This window comes from Syngnathus acus, chromosome 17, assembly GCF_901709675.1.
Source record: "Syngnathus acus chromosome 17, fSynAcu1.2, whole genome shotgun sequence".
NCBI lineage: Eukaryota > Metazoa > Chordata > Actinopteri > Syngnathiformes > Syngnathidae > Syngnathus > Syngnathus acus.
In genome coordinates, this window is record NC_051102.1 from 10322217 (window position 1) to 10336547 (window position 14331).

Consider the following 14331-nt stretch of genomic DNA (forward strand, 5'->3'; position numbering starts at 1 on the left):
CAATTCGAACTTTACAGGTGAGCTTGCGGGCTCGGGCGCCCCCCCAAGGCAGGTAAGTGTTACTACGTTTTTTGCCAAACACAATGAAAGAGACGGCCTCCTATCTATTAGCACGACAGTCCTTGCATTTTATGTATGTTCTAATAAATACTTTTAAGTACTTTCAGTGTCACATGTTTATTATTTGCAGCATACTTTGTTGCTACTGGCACTACAGATCTTATGTAGCCTCCACCTTTTGAATGTCACACAACTTGTCACTCTTGTTCCTGCTGGACTGAGCCAGTCTGCCCAAAAAAATACACTGGATCCAGTTCAGTAGGCACACGAGTAAACAACCTGAAGCAGCAGAAACTTCGACTGCGGCCTAACGGCTGTAAAGCATCGGCAGACGCTGACAGCATGACAATTTCATTGTTATTGCACAGATGCATCTTTAGTGTCAGACGCTGAACTTAGCCACTGTGAACACTTCAGCATCCACGCTCACTTGTGAGCTACGTTCAGCGTTGTCACAAAAGAAAAGTACGATGAGCGGTATCCATGTAAGGTTACCTGAGCCCGGCCGACATTATGTCACTCGTCACTTTCCCGCGGCAGAAAAAGAGGCAGCTGTGACCTTTGTCGTTGTTCCCAGTTGCAAAGTCGACGTGTCATCACTAAGCCGGTTTACAATACCTGCAAAGCGCTTGCCTTCACGCAAGGCTGGTTAAACCTCAGCATGGAGAATAGATAAGAGTGGAAAACACAAATAAGCGGGTGGAACAAGAAATGGAACTTAACGATGAAGGCAGCTCAATACAAGATCCTTCCTTCCATCCGTCCGTTTTGTGGATTATCACTTGTCATTTTTGGGAGGGAACCTATCCTCCGTTATTTGCTCGAAAATGACTTTTGTGGCATCTTTGTGCCAATAAACAATGTCAAAGAATTGAGAAGCTTCATTTAGATAAAAGTAGTGCTTTGCCAGCATTTTTTGTGTGACTTTTTTGCTATGAGATTTTTCTGATGTGGAATTAAAATATGTGCCTTGGATTAAAAAAGGTTGGGAAACATTTCTATTGATAATCATTCACACCAATTTAAAATAGCTAATATACTAATAAACTAACATGAATGTGTTTAGATTTGAATCCCAAACCTCAGAAATGTGAGGCAGACATGCTCCCCACGTTTGCTTCCATCACAAAATACAAAATAACAAATAAGACAGAGAAGTATGCCATCAAACTGTCCCACTTTTCGTGAAGTACCAACAAAGTATGTCATTTTACTTTGTTGATGATGTATTTAGCATGCTTACCAAGATGAAGACCTTCAAGCATTTCTGGTTGTTGTTTTCACAGCCCTGTGCTGGTCCGGCTGGTCCGTGCAACAGTGAGTCTGGAGGAGAGCATGTGGGAGAAAAAAAAAGTGAAGAGTGGTAAGGGGTGGGGGAAAAGGAAGCAGATGGGAGGATGATAGGACAGGTGTTGAATGGACTCAAAAAGTGAAAGACCCTGGACTGGTCACCAGCCAATCAAAGGCCGCATAGAAAAGTATTCAAAGTCACATTCACCTAAGAATTGACTAAAATGATTTTATTTAGAAGTAGGAAAACATATTTTTACCTGAGATTTGAATTTGACCTGTCAGTTTACAGCACTTGACGATGGAGCAGCTTTTGAAAGTGAAACCAGATCCAGTCTGAAGTGACGGGCAGCGCATGCATGGGCGTGGATTTCCCCCAGAGGCCTGACCAGTCCATTAATGTGGCTACAAAACTGCTGCAAAAGGAGTCTTGCATCCACTGACATATTGCTTAAAAACCTTGACGTTATTGTTCTTGATTATTATTATTAGATGTGATGACCCTTGTTCCATTGAGCTAACTATTAATAGTATGAGGTAGTCAAGGTTGACAATGAAGCACTCGTGTCCTCTCCTTCCTGTGTATAAAGTTCATGATGCTGTCACTTGACTCTTTCACACGGAGACCCTGCAAAAAATGATTGCATAAGAGGAATCATGATGGCATTTATGTTTTTTCACACAGAACCCAGCCCGGTAGTGCCGCAGCTGTATGTACCTTCTACTCGGTGACACAGCACCAGAACTATAACAAAATCAGGCTGCTGTCTTTTTTACACCTCACCCAGCAATAGCATTGCTTTCACACAACAACTCAGTATTGTGTTGCGCTTTTACAGGCAGTATGAACAGGGCAGAAGTACCTGTCATCTTGGAAGCGGAGAGTGAAACGAATTGCTTGACATTCTTCACATTCTCAGCCTGGAGTAATGGAATACAGACGGAGGAAAGGAGGGTGGGCGAGCAGCAGGATTAAGGATGTTCTGCTACAATTCTGCAGGCTGGCCCCAAGAGGGCACTGTTGCATTTATTAACAAAAGCCAACCAAACATGACAAAGCAGTTCAACATCAACCTTATTTTTTCAGAGTGACAGTCGCACACATTCAAGATGAGCTGAGGTCTCTGTATTGCACCGAATCGGACCGGCTCGATTGGACCGATGTGTGAAAGCAACACTGGCTCCTTCCAGATTGCCTTCGAGTCAGCGCCAACAATAATTCAGAGACGCTGCAGCACTTGCAGACACGCCGACACTAAATAAAAAGACGGCACTTAGGAAAATAAGCGGTCCCGCCTGCTCCCAGCCAAGACGGGACGTGGTGCCATGTCAGTTCTGCATTTAAAAAAACAGACTTTTTCTCCAGGGCGAGCTCGGCTCTTCCTCCCAAGTGGTTCAGCCAAGGTCTCCCGGCGGTTGGCCAATTCCCTTTTAGTCCACGGTGGACTAAACAAGCTTTCTCCAAATGAGGTCGTTCATCATCTTCAATGTAAACTCCATTGTTGCTTATAGCGGTGCAAAACAAACCCTGATGTTGGTTGTGCAACGTTTTGAATTGAATTCATTCATGCTGTCACCAGTAGCCACATCGCATTGCAATCATTAAAGGTTGCTTCTGTGTGGTAGGGTCTAATTAACAATAGGCAGAACTGTGTCTTATCTGGGTCATGCGTGAGAAGACGTTCCTGTTTCAGAAGTGGCATCAAGGCAGGCCAGAGTGTCCAGAGTCTAGACGGCCTTCATGCCGGATCAATTTCGAGGAGTGCTGAATGATGCACTTAGTGCTCTGTCACCTTTTTGATCCCAACATCCAAACATTTTCATACGAGTCAAGTAAATGGCTTCAGGAGGGGAAGAAGAATAAGGAACTGCATCGTGGGTATTTGATGATTTCAAATTAATATGCCTCGTTTGAAGTAGAAAGTGGTTACGGATTAGAATTCCATTAAGATGCATTCAAATGGGTGGGGGTTGGAATTACCTCTGAAAATGCACTCGGGAGTTTTGGAGCAGATGCGGACGGGAAACAAAGTGCTCCACGGTGGTAGCACCAGATGTGACCGTCAGCAAAAAGTCAATTAGGGAAATAGTTCAAATGAAACATTTTGCCTTCGTTTCCCTACAATTATTGGAAAGTAATGACACATTTCATTACATAATGATTTATTTCATTCCATATTTAAATAATACATGAAACATTTAATGAATAAGACATACTATATTTCATTATTTCATGATGCATTTATTTATTTGTTTGATTGATTTAATTACAAAATATTTCATTAATGAATGATATTTTTAATTAAATATTTATTAATTTTGTTTTGTCACTTTTGGTCCTCCATATTGATTTGCCCTTTGGTTGTTTTAATGGCTCTTCGGTTGTATTGATTGGAAGCGTTTCAGTTGAGCTTCCTATATCATCAATATATATACTCACATATATATCGAATGGTGTTCTTGGATTGCTGTGCTCTCCGAGTAGATCCTATTTGTCTTTGTCACCAGTCAGGAGTCAAACTAGGTCAAAGCTTTGCCTTCAAGTCCTCTCGGCGAGTGCAACCTTGTGCCAGTGAGTCATTTCCACTCTTGCTTTTGTTACCCTTTGCCGTGACAACAAGTGCACCGCTGCTTCTTAAGGCAACCCCCCCCCCCCTTTAATCACCCCGTCCATTAGTGCGTTCTGTTATTGTCGTGTGGATTTCAGGACGTTTTAGTGGCCTGATTCTTGTCCCCATGGCTTGGCGCATTAAGACAAATTGGCTGCAGCAGCTCCTCCAGGTCTTGTTGTGCTCAAGTGCGTCATCTCAATATTAAAGTCGAAAAGATGACAGCAAAAGTGTCGCAGTGTTGATTACTTGCCAGGTATCACCTCATTTCCCCAAAACAATAAAACCTCACGCCAGTCCAAGGTTGACAATCATTTTAGTTTTCTTGGAAGTTGTGGGGTTTTTATTTTATTTAACTTTATTTTATTTGTATTATTATTATTTATTTCTGTGGAGAACGTCCGCAAAGATCTTTTACTTCAAACATTCTTACAAGGTTGTGAGCTTACTTTTTGGCACCGCATGACCAAAGGCGAGCTTTTTTTGACACGCATTCAAGGGCATATAATAAATCTTTATCGGCAGGCACACTGAAAATGCGATTACATAAGAGTCCATTTGTATGCAGCGTTTCCGCTGCCATTCAACGTAGGCTGAAAAGTCGTTAAGACAAACAACAGCCAGACTGCTTGCATACTTTCTGGCCAAACTACAAGGTGCCAGTTTGTCTTTTGGCTTCATGATGAGCGATGGCGGCCAAAAATGTTCCTTGAAACAACCATTTAATGATCATTTCTTTCGAAGTAGAGGTAAAAGTCCCAGCAGCTGTGCTTGGGCTACCAAAAAACAATCAACAGATGGGAGCAAACTGCTCATCCTCCTGCTGGGACAAACGAACCCCCTTCATGCTCCTCTGCGCTTGGTCTCCGTACAGCGCTCCTCCGCAGATCCCATTGTTTCCAGAGTTCCTGTTATTTTCTTTGAAAATAGACACCGGCGACATTTGGCGAGAACACGCGGGCCTCTGAAAAGGCACATTTCACTCTGACGCTTTTAGTTTTCCACTTTTTAACTGCTTTTTGAGAAATTCTTTCATCTTTGAAGGCTGACTTTGTTCGAAATGATTGAAAAGGATTGAAGTCTTGCTTTTCAGGGAAAGAGCACAAACAAATCGAATGGAGGTGGTGCGTGAGCGCGTGGTGGGACATGTTCCAGGAGGTGTCAATGTCTCCTTCAGTCAGAGTGCTGCCCACTTCCATGCTGGCGTGGTTGGAAACCCCACCTACCCCCTTTTTGCTACCCCACCCCTTCCCTACAATCCCCTCCTCTCTTGCTCCGGCTCTGGAAGAGGAATCTCGGGCAGCGTTTTAATTGCGCTGTGCTTTAGTCGGTCGGGGCTAATGAGCTGGGCTCCGGACCCGGGCTGTCTTTCGCCACGGGGCCCAAGGCCATATGGAGTCCGTTTCCGTAGAACTTCTGGATTTCACATGGAGGCGAAAATGGGGGCTTGAAAAATCCAGGTACAGCCGACTTTGTGAGCGAATGAAGACGGAGTGAAGGAAAGAGAGGAGGAGGAGAGCGAGAGAAGATTGAGAGAGGGAGGGAGAGAGGGAGAGAGAGAGAGAGACTCCTGAGGCAGCACATGAGACAGAGCAGGGAAGCGTGAGAGGTAAAAAAGAAAGGAGGGGAGGAGGAGGAGGAGAGGGGCCCCGTTGAGGAGAGAGGGAGAAGGAAAAAAGTTGGGAGAAAGAAAAGAGAACGGGGAAGAAAAGAGCTGCTTGAGAGAAGTGGGGGAAACAACAGACAGGAAGGAAGGGGAGGGGAGGGAGAGGAGGGAGGGAGACGTCTTGGGTGGAGGGAGAAGAGGTGGGGGCGGGGCGGGGGGGGGGGGCTGAGCAAAAGTTTCATCGGCGGCACGAGATGAGGAAAACAGAATGAGTGAATGACGGGACTTCACAGAGCCAGGAGAGGATTTTCGGACCCGTTTTCCATGCGAGCCTCTTTGGACATGTACACAGAAGGCGGGCAAGGACGACGATTTCTCCAGCCCAACGGCGTCGCCGGTCCGTGCGCCTGCCGGCACGGCGATGGGCCGGGGTACCAAGCAGCATCCGCCACACATCCGGACCACCCGCATCTGGACGGCCACGGAGACAGCCAGCCTCTTCGGGTTAAGGACGCAGGGGGAAGGGCATTCAGAGGTGGTCCCTGCAGCGCTCAGAGACAGCCTGTGTTCCTGGGGCCCGGCCCCTTCAGCCAGTCACAGGACTTGGCCCGACTCAGTCCCCCGTGGGAATTGAAGCCAGCCCAGTGGAGCCGCTCGTCAGAACTCGGTACGAGACACTGCCAGTTTTTCAGGGAGCGGTGTGAGTGTGTGGCCGCGTCCAACCACAGCAGGGCACACCCCTTTCACGTCCGGATACCGCATCCACTCCCTCATCTGCGGGTCAACGGTCACGCCTGTGGATATAGCAGGACCGTGCACCGTCATGTTTTGGTGGACAAAGGAGAGGATGGTTCGACTTGCATCAAGCAAAATGGCCATTTGGAGCATCCCTTTGCCACCACTAACGGCCACTGCGCACCCAAGCAGAGAAGGGATATCCGACAGGACTCGGGTGGATCAGGGGAGAACTGCAACGGGCACCATCACAAAGGTTTCTTCCCCACCGAAGTCCCACAGAAGCACTTTGACCGAGACAAATGGAAGGAAGTTTGCATCCGTAGTCCAGCCGTCGTCGATCCAGAAGCGCCGGTCACCGACCAAGCTAGCCGGCAGGATTTGGTGAAGGATCAGATTCGACAAGTGGTGACGGATCTGGAGGACGTCTTGGGAGGTTTGAAGCAGGTTCACGTGGAGATGAAAGAGGTAGGTGTCCCAACTTTTCAATTGATGACATTTCAGTCGACAAATACCATCCGTTTCTTTCCATCAGGTCATTGAGCAGATCGATCATCTGACGGCCAGTATGGACCTGAACGAGGACCCGCGCAAGGCGGCTTGTGGCTCAACAGGCAACGCTCACACCTCCGCTCATCCAGGGGAACTGGCGGTGTCGCGCCCGGCCGAGTGGTCGAGGCGTTCCGATGAGGAGCGCGTCGTCCTGAGAACAAACTCTCCATCCCCGGTTCACACGGCGTCTGTGGTCAAAACTCGCTGCTTCACCCCACCGACTCGCACAAACCACCTCAAGCACACAAACGGGCATCCGCCTCTGATCTTCTCCGACCACAAAGCGGACAACCCAGAGTCCCGTTGGCAGCACCTCAATCCTCAAGTTGTCACCGGTAACAGCACGACGTTACGCTCGAGGACTCAAAAGCCTCCGCTGTACCCGCAGAACGGGATTTGCGGCAAAGACTCGCATCCATCCGGCAAAGCCACGAGGACCCCCGCGTACGTCTGGAGAAGTCGCCACAACAACAGCATGCTATGAAGAAGGGGAGAGAGAGGTGGTGGCGGCAGTGGCGGCAGTGGCGGCAGTGGCGGCAGTGGCGGCGCTCTGCCCCGGCCGGTGATAAGGGGGAGGGGGGGCTCGAAACATGACACCCTGCGGCAGTGACCGGAGGTCAACGCAGTTCCAAGCAGGGGAACAACTCATGGTAAGTTCACACACACACACGCACACGCACACGCACACACACACACACACACACACACACACACACACACACACACACACACACACACACACACACACACACACACACACACACACACACACACACACACACACACACACACACAACAGGACCAGTTTCTTACTTGACATGGCAGCACATCAAGGCTGTTATCTGATTGGCCAAAAATAAATAACACATAGTGTAAACACACTTGAGGCGCTATGAAATTAAGAGAATAGCGTGTCGGAAATTAATCGATACAATTTCAGGGAGTGTACTACAATTTTGTTTGTAACTACGCCTCATCCACCACTGCTTTAGTGTTGATGTTGCCAATGACGTCGGCCATGTTTATAGGCAGCTTAGTTACAGTCGGGAACTCAATTGCGGCTCTCTTGCTTGTGACTAAAAAGGCTTTTATGTGTTTTTCGTGTGTGTGTGTGTGTGTGTGGGCGGCATGTGTCTGCATTTGTTGATGTCACATGACTTCCCAGTCCACGTTGTAAAAGCTGTTACATCAAAAAGTAGTGGTAGAAAGAAACAAGATACAAATATTACATTATGATAATTAAAGAGATGTTTAAGATAGAGCCATTTATTTTTCCGCTGCCTTTTGATTTTCACTCCCTACATCTCAAAACAGATATCTGTACTTTCGAGAAAAATGCTGATTACTTTCCAATCTTTGCGGATGACATTGTGACATAAAAAAGACATATATACACATAAAGTCAAATGCAATTGACAGATTTCTTTTACTTGAGTAAATGAATCAGTCACCACAACTTTACCAAAGTCCATTTTTTACGCAACTATATAGCATGTGAATTATTTTGCCATCTTTTTCCACAAGTAGCGGCGCTAATAGTGCTTCCCGCTTTCTTGAGATTTCCAAGCCCACTGGGTAATTACATTTAAAAAAAAAATTGTCCATTCAGCATTCAAAACCGAAGACACAAAGACAGATAAAATCAAGAAGTGCAGACTTTTTTTTTTTGCAGTGTGCGTTAGTCATGCCTGAACTGGTAGTTGGCAGCAGCTCAGATGCACATTTTGGCACAATCAGACCCCCGCGGCCTATCGCCTGCAGTCATGTGACACAATGGACGAGTCATCACATTTACACCATGATCACAGCTCTGACTCAAAATTGCTATAATTAACCTTCCGTCGACTTTTCTTCTTCATGCTGATTACCCATTACATCAGCAAAGAAGCCCACTTAGTCGTAAATGTTCCCAAATTAAAAAAAGGGCCACCTTTGCAGATGTTGTGGTTGACTCCCTGCACCTCCCTCTTGTGGAGACTATGTGCAACTACATGGTATTTTTCTTTTTATGGGCAAGCACAGTCTGGTTTCAATCATAAAACCCCCTGGCCACCTGCCATCCGGACTGAGGCGAGCGCTCGGTATATTTGCGGCGTCCATGCAAACCAAACCTCCGCCGCAACGGGGGGACATGAACGTGTTTCGCTCCAACGGTTTTATTCATTTTTGAGGAGAGCTGAATTTCTTTTTAAAGGAGGCAGACAGTATTAGGCAATTATTTTCGGCGGGCGCTCTGGCTTCCTCCCGCAGCCCCAGAACGGACATGTTAGGGGGTTCTCAAATTATAGCTGTGATTTGGGAGTCTGGAAAATCATTTGCAAGAAATGATCTGCATACCTGCCAATTGGAACTTGCACCAATACAATGAAATGGACTGAGCCAAGTCACCACAAATGGCACAAACCCCAGTTTACAATTACCGACACAACTTTGAATTACACCGAAATTTGACACCATTTTATAGCATGTCAGGAACTTTGAAAAAACACTAAGACAGCAAATAGGTGAGTTTTCAGTGACTAATAGAGAATAGGTTCCCCCTCACTGACTAGTTAACCAGATTCTCCCATTGGTCCAGAAATTCAACCATTCACATACAAGCAAATAAAAAGTCACATTTGTGTTCAGCATCTCTCTTTGCAAACAGCATCCTTCAGATTCAAGTGATACCTTTGACATTTCAAACCTTTTGAATCTCAAGGATTTCGTCACCCTGAGTGGGTTCCATGTAAAATGGCTGCCACAACAGATTGGGTGCAAAGTTACTCAGCCACACATACATCATTATTCACGTAGGAGTCAAATTACAGTCAAAATGCCAATGTTGACGGACCATAAGTATAATTATTTTGCCTCAAATATTTCAGAAAAAAAAGCCACAAGAAAACTTTGTTCGTTTGAGTAATTACTTCTTTTTTTTTAGCAGAGTGTTTCTCAACTAGAAAAGCTTTTTGTGCCTTTTTTTTAACACCACTTATTCCATAAACAAGAGCAGCCAAGAGTAAGTGTTAAGAATATTGGTGGAGGTATGTAATTGACCTCAAAAATGCTTCAAAGGTCAACCAAATGAAGCCTTTATTTCTTCTGGTGCTGGAAGGTCATCATAGGAGGCAAAGTTCTCTTTTGCTCCATTGTTGCATCGCAAGGACTTCTGTCAGTATTTTTTTAACCTCTTCTTGATTTGAATTGAAGACGCTGCAGTGTTGCCTCAACCCGTGCTTGTATCCTCGCACTTTTTTCTTCATCCTGATATAACCGATCCTTTATATTTTATTTATTCCCATCAAGGCATTTTTTTTTTCTCTGTATGAAGGTCTGACAGCTTCATAAATACAGTATGCGCAAAGACTACCATGGACAACAAAAACTTGGTAATTTGAGTTAAAAAAAAAAAGATAAAAACTCAGAGCAAGTGAAGAAAATATGACTCACAAGGATACCGAAATAAAGGGCCTCCTTTTTAGCATGGGAATAGACAAGCACAGCTTTTTGTGTCACTGCTAATGTTACCTAACTAGAAGATCCTTGAGCTGAAGCACGGCTTGTATGTACAGTTCAATTTGATGAAAAGATGTGAACTCACAAAGGTGGGGAATATTAATCTTTTGGGTTTCTCTTGTGAAGATGTCTTTCCAGCAGGCCAAGCTGTGCGGCGCAGCCTCGGGGCCAAGATAATCCTGAACGGAAAACTCTTCCCCCGTGAAACCTCTTCGATTCCACTGATGGAGCTGCCAAATAAATTGATGGCAACGCCAAGAGGACATGCGCTGCTTCCCAGGAGGACACGTGCCCGTAGCCGGTGTTAGTGCACATCTGTCTTTTGTAATTGAAGAAATGAAAGCATTTAAAGTGACTAACGACTAATTGACTATGTAACCCGAAAAAAAACCTCAGAAATTTGACTTGGATGGATTACAGGTATATTGGATTGTTCAATTGACTCTGGGGATTGGGGCTGTCAAATTGGGCTCCTCCAAACAAAATAACTAGCAATAAACCATTAGTTTAGGACTTGGGCAGTTATTCTTTCAAGTACCACTAGAGGGAGCCTGTATACCATACTTCGAAAATCACTGCTTTACAATGAATGTGAATTGTGCACAGCTGAAAATCAAAGTTATCTTTTATGACCAAATAAATGTACTGGCCTTAACAGCAAACAGTCAGTGGCAGCTCGAGTGAATGTAGTTGACGTGTATCTTTAAAGATATGTTTGAAAACAATGGATTTTTTTCCTACTGTATGCCAGATGAAATGGAAGTGTAGTATGCACGAATTCATCTGTGTGAGTGTGTGTGGGGGGCGTTTCTCAAATAAATCAATTTGACATCCCAATTATCCAGTGGAAGAGATAATGTAGCTCTGAATGTCCTACATTTCAACTTTGAAATAAAAAAGAACTGACTCAAGCATATCTGCGTCCTTGTCAAGATGGATGAAAGATGAATTCCCCGCAAACATTGACGTGGGAATCGGGAAAAGTCAGGTTTGATCAGTAGGTGGCGTTATATGATCTCATTTCTTCTTCTCCTTTTAGCCCAGGCTAGCTTTGGCCAGCATCTGCGTGAATGTTTGTTTAAACCTTGTCTGAGAATTTCACCCAGCACGAGCTCCTGCTGCTATCACAGCTCACCGACAACAAGTCCAGTCATCTCGGAGCCAACTGATTGATATCAAGTATGTCTAAGATGGTGATATATGTGGCTATTTTCAAAACATGCTCCCAATTTCCCTTTTGCTAAGACACACCCCAAAGGGCAGACTGGCCAATCACAGAACAAATGTATAATTGCGTGGTAATGAATAAATTCATACGCTCAGCTGCAGTGTGTCCAAAATCACCCATTTGTATCCTCCAACATAAGCAATGTAATGTTGTTGGCCCGAGTGTTCTTCGCTTCCATCTTTGTTGTCAACGATTTCCTTGAGTGTCTTTGATACGGCCCAATGTAACCTTCGTAGGCCCACCGCGACGGCACCGCTGGTTGCCGTCAAGGCTTTTGAATCACGCTGGGAAGAAGAATGCATTTTTAGCGTTTTGTAAATACCGGAGATGCTCTGGAATTTCAGGCGGCGAACCAAGAACAGCACACGTCTACTTGCTTTTGTCAGCCACCCGTAGCTGTATTACAAGACTCTCAAGGACGGAGTACTCAGGTTGCCTAATAATGAAGCTGCTTATTGCCAGAGGAGGCTGATTCAATAGGTTTGAATGTGGGCGAGGGGTAAAACTGAAAAATAAAAAAAAATCTCATTTGTGTGGGTCTGGAACAGATCACCCATCGTTTTTGCTGCAAAACTCTTGCTATAGTTACACTACAAAATCCCCATCGGCCCTTTGGGTGATCCCGACTGCACCAAACAGATGGCTCGCAGGTACACAGAGACAGAGCAAGGAATCAACAATGAAAAAAAAAATCACCCCTACACATCCTCCCTCTGCGAATACCACCCAAGTCACCATACCACCCAGCTCGAAAGAAAAACATTTCATGACGGTTCCCCACTCAAGACTTGGAGACTTCCAGGCCGTCTGCACTGGCGGGCGCTGCTCTTAATCTCAAGCGGATGACAGAAATGCCGAGGAATTTCTCTACTCCGTGCCTGAAGCGGCTTGCCATCATGCTTTGTCAGTTTTTACGTGGCCCTGGCTTTCTTTTTGACTCCGTAAGGAATGTATCCAAACGCCATCCGGAAGATTGTCTACCTTGCAACGACGAATCTGTTGATGCACGGGAACTTTGCTTTGCTGTTAGCATTCCAACTTGTGTCTTTTGTTTTAAGAGTCGGCAAAAAAAAAAGCGCAGCACGCTTTAGCGACACTACAACCTGAGTTTGACTTGTTAAATTGTATATCCAGCTGAGGTGAAGTCTACAAGCAGATGGTGGCTTGTGCCCACCTGTGTTTTGTGTTGTACTGGCGCAGACCCAACTTGAGTGTTTTTGCAAATCAGCGTTCGCGCGAGGCCGGACCATAGACCGCTACAGATGTTGGCGCAAAACTCCGCAGCTGAACAAACAGTGGCGAGTCTTCTCTACACCATGACATGTTTAAAATGACACTCGGGTCCAAAAAGATGTTGGCCAGCTGAGTTGGGAGAACTGTACATCAAAGCGGTTTGTGAAAATGAGCAAAAATTCAACCGTCCCCTTTTCAGCATCATGCTAGCTAGCACACATGTACAATTGGAAAGCATATTCAAAGTAACTCAGGCAAATTGCTCATCAGCCAGATTTGATCCCAGAACATTCTGATCTGAGTCGAAGCGGACAGGAATTGGGTGGACTTTCCAGACATCTTGAATAACACAGACAATCTACGCTGGCAAGGAAGCGTCTTGGCAGCGTTGAATGTAAAACCTTTCCAATTGGGATTTATCTCTCTTGCCAGCAGCATCTGTGTCTTGATAGCACGGACAATGTTAGAAACCTTCATGTATGTCTTTCCCTGCTTTTGCTTGTTATTCCTCTCAGCACACCAGCAGGAAAGAAACAAAAGCCCTTTGCATGATGACTCACTCTGGCGTGGGCCTGTCATGTTCATGGCAACTGAAAACACATTTCGATCTCAACCGGTGGCCTTTTTCATTTTCAACGACGTGCTGGAGGAAGGGCGGCGGAGAAGGCATTCATTCATGCGGCTTTCACAGAGGCCTGTCAGCAAACATGCCGCCTCTGTCTGCCTGCCTGCCAAGTGTCTCTCAATCTGAAGCCGCCGTGCACAAAGACCAAAGCAAAAATACCTGGAAAGTCCTTAAACACTTCACTTCCTCAAGTCGTACCAATTGATTGTCAATATCTCAGTTCAAAGATGCTGTCACACACATTTTTGGGTGGTGGTGGCCCTGTCAGATGCAGTACTGGCTCTAAATGTCATGTGCATTTTAGTCATCATTTCATATGTAACATTGACACAAAAAAAAAATTAAAATGTTGACGTTGCGCTGATATTCTAACAACGCACAAGTGCAACTTACTTTTTTATTTTGCAAATTCAAGCAGTGCCGAATCAGTATGGAACGTGTGAAGTTTGCAAAACTTTCAAAGAAACACATTTTTAAATAAATAAATAAATAAAACTCACCATTCGTGACACTTCAACGTGACGTAATGTTTATGAAGGTCACGACATAATGCCGAAGTGTCTTGTTGGCGTCATTTTCAGCACGCAGTGTTGTCTGTGCATTATTGGACATAAAGATTTTGGCAATAAAACGTCACTTTTGATGATGCATCTCTGCCCCTTGTTGTGCCGTTACCGTTGTTATAAATCGAGCGGCGATCAGGCTAGCCAAAGATAGCGCGACATTAGGCTAACGTCAACAGGTCAGCACAACAACATCCTGTTTAGGCTGCCGTTGCAACCAAATTATTTCAAAAAGAAAAAAAACTTCTTTTTTTTTATAGATTTCCTGGTCTAATATTTTGGGGGCAAAAGGCTACCATTTATGGGCAGTGCAGCAGACAAAAACACCTCAA

At 45.2% G+C, this 14331-nt stretch overlaps 1 protein-coding gene across 1 annotated transcript; it reads left to right on the forward strand.

The window, feature by feature from the left end:
* Positions 1-5765: 5765 nt before the first annotated feature.
* On the forward strand, positions 5766-11264 carry LOC119137345. The gene is made up of 4 exons (XM_037276598.1): positions 5766-6768; positions 6836-7357; positions 7388-7502; positions 10511-11264. The coding sequence occupies exons 1-2, from the start codon at positions 5842-5844 to the stop codon at positions 7334-7336; spliced, it is 1428 nt and encodes a 475-aa protein (XP_037132493.1). The 5' UTR covers positions 5766-5841; the 3' UTR covers positions 7337-7357; positions 7388-7502; positions 10511-11264.
* The last annotated feature ends 3067 nt before the right edge of the window (positions 11265-14331 follow it).

Coding starts and splice junctions, on each gene's coding strand:
- LOC119137345 (XM_037276598.1), top strand. CDS start 5,842: ATGACGGGACTTCACAGAGCCAGGAGAGGATTTTCGGACCCGTTTTCC. Junction 6,769..6,835: donor TTCACGTGGAGATGAAAGAG/GTAGGTGTCCCA, acceptor TCTTTCCATCAG/GTCATTGAGCAGATCGATCA.